Source organism: Podarcis bocagei, assembly GCF_964188305.1.
Source record: "Podarcis bocagei genome assembly, chromosome: 12".
Lineage (NCBI taxonomy): Eukaryota > Metazoa > Chordata > Lepidosauria > Squamata > Lacertidae > Podarcis > Podarcis bocagei.
In genome coordinates this window covers 39373927-39379678 of record NC_138137.1, presented here as the reverse complement: position 1 = coordinate 39379678, position 5752 = coordinate 39373927, and the positions used below count along the sequence as shown (strand labels likewise).

The 5752-nt window shown below is 48.1% G+C and overlaps 1 protein-coding gene across 1 annotated transcript; it reads right to left on the bottom strand.

Annotated features, from left to right (window-relative positions):
- Positions 1 to 2966: 2966 nt before the first annotated feature.
- Positions 2967 to 5518, bottom strand: OTUD1 (OTU deubiquitinase 1). The gene has a single exon (XM_081163277.1). The coding sequence runs from the start codon at positions 5406 to 5408 to the stop codon at positions 4065 to 4067; it is 1344 nt and encodes a 447-aa protein (XP_081019403.1). The 5' UTR covers positions 5409 to 5518; the 3' UTR covers positions 2967 to 4064.
- Positions 5519 to 5752: the final 234 nt, after the last annotated feature.

Genomic DNA, 5752 nt, shown 5'->3' with positions numbered 1-5752 from the left:
GTTTCAAACTGCCGATTCTGGCACCTACACACCTATAAAGCCATGCTTGGCACACCAAAATACCAGGTTGGCCTCTTCAGCACCCAGACTAAACATGAATGAAGAGATACAAGTAGAAACAAAATGCGTGTTTTGCAAGCTTTCATTTCATTATCTGGAAAGACCCTAAGGAATTTGCAGTTGATGAAGTTCCCGAAACAAGCCAGAACAGGTTACTTGGAACTTCCAAAGCTTTTCACCGATGGGGAGGGATGGGACTGGAAAGGCTGTTTGTTCAGTTCTCCAAGTGAGCCAACAGGATGGCTGTGTTTGTTGCAAAGTATGTTCCTGCCTTGACCTACTTCCGACATAATTTATACCTGGCTCTGCAGTTGGAATTTTCTCATTAATCAATGAATAGCATGGCATCTGCCCAATGGAAAAACCTTGCAATAATGTGCAGGTAAAAAAAAAAAATTGTAGTTCTATTGTCTCTTTCTTTCACGAGAATGACAATTAAAAACCCCTCTATAATTTCAGCATACAAAATAAAACATTCCCATGCACATGTGCACATATCAACACCAGCTGGACTAGAAAAATGTCTGTTTGGTGATATGCATTGCATGAAAACATGTTACCATATTTGATTCTCCATTCATTCGAAGGGTCTCTACTGCCTAAGCAGATGGAAGAGACAGTGGCTACTTACTACAGTTGTGTGCTTCAAGAATACATCGTCCGTACCACTGCCACAAAATATTTCAAGAGCAAGTCTCACTAAACTGGATGAGACCAGCTTGGAGTAAAGCAGACTAAGACCAGACTGCATACAATTAATTAGTATTGCCCCAGCTGTGCTGCCTAAGGTTATCTGTCACATTCTGCTTATGGAAGAGCCAGTATGTGGGAAAACTGGAAGCTACCACTTCAGAAAAAAACAAGTTCATCTGATGGTTAGCATTTTTACACCAGGCTTTGACATGCTGGTTCATGTCACTTTAAAGCAGTTAATGGTGATTCAAAGGTAAGCACACACTTGGGTTGAAAACCAAGGGTGTTTTGCTTTTCTCCTGCCACAAGCCATGGTTTGGCTTAGCATTAAATCCAGGTTCGTGGTTTGTCTAAGTTAGCCACATATTGTAACCAAGGTCTTTCATGGCAGAAATAAACCACAAACTTGAGTTCAGATGTTGCTGGCTAAGTCAAACTATGGCCTGGCTCCCAACAGTATGACAGGAACAACAGACAAGCAAAGTGGCTGCGCGTTTTAGTGCCCTACTCACTAGCACACTGCATGTTCACCTTTAAATCATGGTTAAACTTTATGGCTCAAAGTGACATGCCAATGCTTCCAGCATATGAATATTTGATTTGAAAAATGACTGCCACATAGTTAAAAGAAATCTTGATTTAACTGTGTGAGTATTAACCAATGAAGCCTACATACAGTTTTGAAGGTGGGAGGGAAGCATACTTTGTTCTTAAATGATGCATGAGAGGAAAGGGACAAAATGAGTGATTATGTCTCACAATCAAGCCTGAGAAATCTACAGCTTTCCAGATGTTACTGAACTACAACCTTCATCATCCCTGACCACTGGCCATGTTGGCTGGGACTGATAGTCTAACAACATCTGGTGGGTCACACTTTTTTTTACCTTTGCTCTAATGATCAACTAAACATGGCATACACACTTGAAATACAATCTTTTTTTCTTTTCTTACATTTATATGCCCCTTTTGTACCTATGCAAGTGCTAAATATTGTTGTTTGAAGGTTGTATTTAATTTTCTCGAAGTAATCATTGTCTTAATTTATTAGTGATGGATGCCATTTTCAAAGAATCAGAAGCATAGGGGAAATATGATAAATACCTCAATCAAATAGCCAAAAAGATTCAGGACAACCAGAGTACTTATTCTTGTGCCACTCGTTAATTAATGGAATAGTAATGCCCTCTCTAACACAGATAATGTTGAAGAAGGGTTAAACAAATGCATGGAGGAAAGTTGTAAGTCAGCCTTCTAAGTAAGCCCACAAAAGCTACTGGCTTGCTAAAAGATTTGCAGCCTGCATTTCTATGCTGTCAACAGAGAAGGGAAAGCTTTTATTGGTATGGAAACATAGGCAGGCCTCTAAATAATGCTGTTCTGCCTCTACACCTCGCAGAGAACGACAGTTACAGGCAGGATGAAGCTTTCTGACCATTTCCTGCCATCCCTCAAAGGGCTAGTACAAAACATTTATTAACGTTTGTCAATTTACATACAATACTAATATATGATCAAGTATTAACATTTCAATTAATACTCTTAAAAAGGGGCTCAGTTTGAGGTGGGCTCCCCCCCCCCATTGTTTGTATGTACCATAAATGCAAAGAAAGAAGCACAAGAACAAAGAGAAACAAAATGAAATATGGTAAGGAAAGATGGTGCAGAAAGTGGCAATGGGCAAAGCAGAAAAAAAAGGTACCAGCTCAGAGGCGCAGGGGAATGGAAGCCTGAGAAGAAAAATCTCCTGGTGACATCTCCTGACCACATTTAAGCAAATGCTCACAAAATATCAGTTCATGAGCTTTATAAATGAAATGTTATAGATCTAAAATTTGTTAAAGGAGTTGCAGCCAGAAAATTTGTAAAGGTGGGAGTTCTTCCAAATTATAAAACCACTGCCAGCTCTCAATGCTTGAAGTTGGACAATTATCCTACAAATTAACTACTAATTGTAGCTTCTCCCCCTCCCCCTCCCATCTCCCATCTCCCCCTTCCCATGGCACCATAATGACCGTAAGTAAAGCATGATCTTGCTTCCAAACCTTTTGAGAAGCAAGTTTAGTGGCAAGGGAGACATTCTTCACAGAGAGGAAAGGGCTTTCTTCTCCTCTTGTGCAGCCCAGCCACCAATCTCAATTTTGAAAGGGCACACATTTTTACTCCACCCCACCCTGATTTGCAAATGTTACTCACTGACATAAATCCAAATGTAAATCCAAGCAAAACTATACATTTATTCCAGAATAGCTAAGAATATTCCTATTATACAAATACAGTATAAATTCAAGTCACACAATAAAAAAGTACAAACTCCATTACTGAATAAATATATCTAGCTATTTCATTTTAATTGGAAATTAAAGAGGGTAGCTTTTACCTTGAATGTTTGACCCAGCAAACCATACAAACTTAGTATAAATACATTTTTACATAATACCAGAGTAAACCCATTATTAATGATTAGAAAACGTCTAAAGAACAGAATGTGATAAAATAAGCCTGCTGGTGCACTGTCAGAAGGCAGGCAGCAAGCATGTAAATTCATTAAAAGAACAAGACCACAAATCAAGGCCATTCTTATGGAGTGATTTAACCATGTCTTAACATTCTAAACCAGATAATACTAAAAAGGAAAAAGATGGCACTAACCAGGCAATAAAATGAAAAGCCAGCTTACACTAGTCAACAACTGAACACAGAAGAGTCACAATTGCTCTCTGTATCATTCTTGAAAAAGCCATGTTCCAATTGTCTGAAGAAATCCTGCCCTGCAGAGTGGTCAATTTACTTTAAAACTTGCGACTTAAAAGTTAACTGCATGTTGTTGTTGCTGCTGCTGCTGTTGTTTTAAGCAGCTGAATGTTCTTTGCTTTCATTTAATGAGGAAGAGTGGGAAGTCAGTGAACTAACACACATTCCCCCCCCCCCTTTGTTAGAATGTGTGTAGGTTTCAAAATGCAGCATAAAACTACTGTTAAACCATAAGCCGTATTAGCACAGAAACCCTAACAAACCTCTTACTAACTTATTTTTGGCGGTAAGTCAGAGGTAACAGGTTAAAAAATGTTGTGCAAAAAGGGAAAAAACCAACCCTTATAGAAAAGAAAGAGTGTACTGGAAATAGAACAAACATATACAAAAGAACAGAATGGTAAATAACCAGGATCTGAAGGTATATACACAAAGCACTCATTGCAAATCTCAGTCTAGGTTTGTTCCCCTTCACGTTCTTGCTCAGCTTAGGGCACGAATGCTGGATGGAGAACGATAAGGCACCAGGACAGCAGGCAACTGATGCTGTGCCCATCTCAGGAGCAGGCATTCTGCTCAATGTACATCTTCGACAGAGATATGGCCATGGATTTGGCCAGCTCCTCGTCCCTCCTGCGCTGCACCTGAGTCTGCCGGCACCATTCCTCATACTCCGGATTGGGGCACTGGCGATCAAGCACAGCGTCGTAATGCCCGTTGCTAAGCCAGCTCAGCCAGATGCTGCGCCGGCTGGGGTCCTCGGGCCCCAGGTAGTGGGCCATGGTGGAGACGGTGGGGCTCTCGGGCCGGCCGCCGGTGGTGAGGTGGATGTTGACGTTCAGCATCTGTCCCATGGCCAGCAACTCCGGGTAGCCGGCCCAGGCGCCGTCCTGGGCGGCGTTGATGAGGAACTCGCCCACATCGCCCTCAATGATGGGGCTGAAGTGGTCCAGGTGGTCGGCGATGTAGTGCACCGTCTGCTCTCGGAGCTCGCCGTGCAGCCGCTGGTCCCCGTTGACGGCCTTGCAGACGGCGCGGTACAAGCAGTTGCCATCGGGGATGATGTGGAAGCGGAAGCGGTCCTTGTGCCGAAGGTACTTGTCCTGTTTCTCCACCTCGGCCAGGTAAAGCGCCAGCTTCTCGCAGCGCTCCGTCGGGCGCACCTGGTAGGGGCTCTCCTCCTCGGCGGCGGCCTCCAGCTCGGCCTCCCGCCGGCAACCGCCAGGCTCCAAGACCCCGGCAGCGGCGGAGGGCGCCTGGCAGGCGGGACGGGCCTCAACGGAGACGCCCGGGTAGGCGCTGGCGGCAGCAGCAGCCGCCGCCGCCGCCGCCTGCATGGCCTGGCAATGCTCGCTGAAGCGGAGGCCGTGGTTGCTGGGCTCCTGCTGCAAGCCGGGCTGGGCGGCGGCGGCAACGGCCGCGCTGGCATCGCCCCCGCCGCCGGTTTCCAGCAGCAGCCACTGGTGGGCGTGCGCCGCGGCCGCCGCCGGGCCCAGCTCGGCCGCCACGACGACGGGCTCCGGGCGCGGCACCAGCCGGATAGGCACGACCCTTTCCAACGGCCTGCGGCGGATCATCTGCGCGCCGGGGCTGTAGCACTGCGGCGCCGACTGGTGCTGCGCCGGCTTCCTCTGGCCGGGCCCCGCCGGGGGCAGCAGCTCCAGGCAGGAGAAGGCGGGCATGGCGGCGGCTGCTCCCGCTCCGACGACGGCGCTCGAAGTCACTCCTCCTCCGCCTCCTCCAACCGAGTCGCTCTCGACTCCCACCGGACCTTGTCCCGAGGGCTCCGGCGAAGGCAAGACCTTGAAGACGACGCCCGTCGGCCCACTCGCTGCGCTGCTCGCCGCTGCTGTGGCTGCGGCCGCCGGGTAGTGAGTGACGATGGTGCTGTAGAGCTGCATCCTCGGCTCTTTATAGGCGGCGGCGGCCGTAACAGCAGCCCGGGGAAGGCCGCAGGGGCCGGACCAGGGAGCGACCACGGGGCCCGCCGCCGCCGCCCCTCCTCCTCCTCGCAGGAAGCCAGAAAGGATGAGGCGCCAGAGTAAAAATAAACACGGGCATCACCCTCCTGTCGTCACCGGCCTGCAACTGCCGCCCCTCTGCCCTTGCTCCTCACAGAGGCCGCGACGGAGCCCCAAGGCAGCGGCCCCCACTCTCTTCCCGCTCAGGCCGCGCCGGAGCGGGAATTCCTTCTGCGCCACAGCTCCGGGCGGGTTCCCTCCTCCTCTCTCTCCTAGGCCCAGAG

What these genes read in the sequence shown, in the direction of transcription:
- OTUD1 (XM_081163277.1), bottom strand. Translation starts at nt 5,408, where the DNA reads ATGCAGCTCTACAGCACCATCGTCACTCACTACCCGGCGGCCGCAGCC.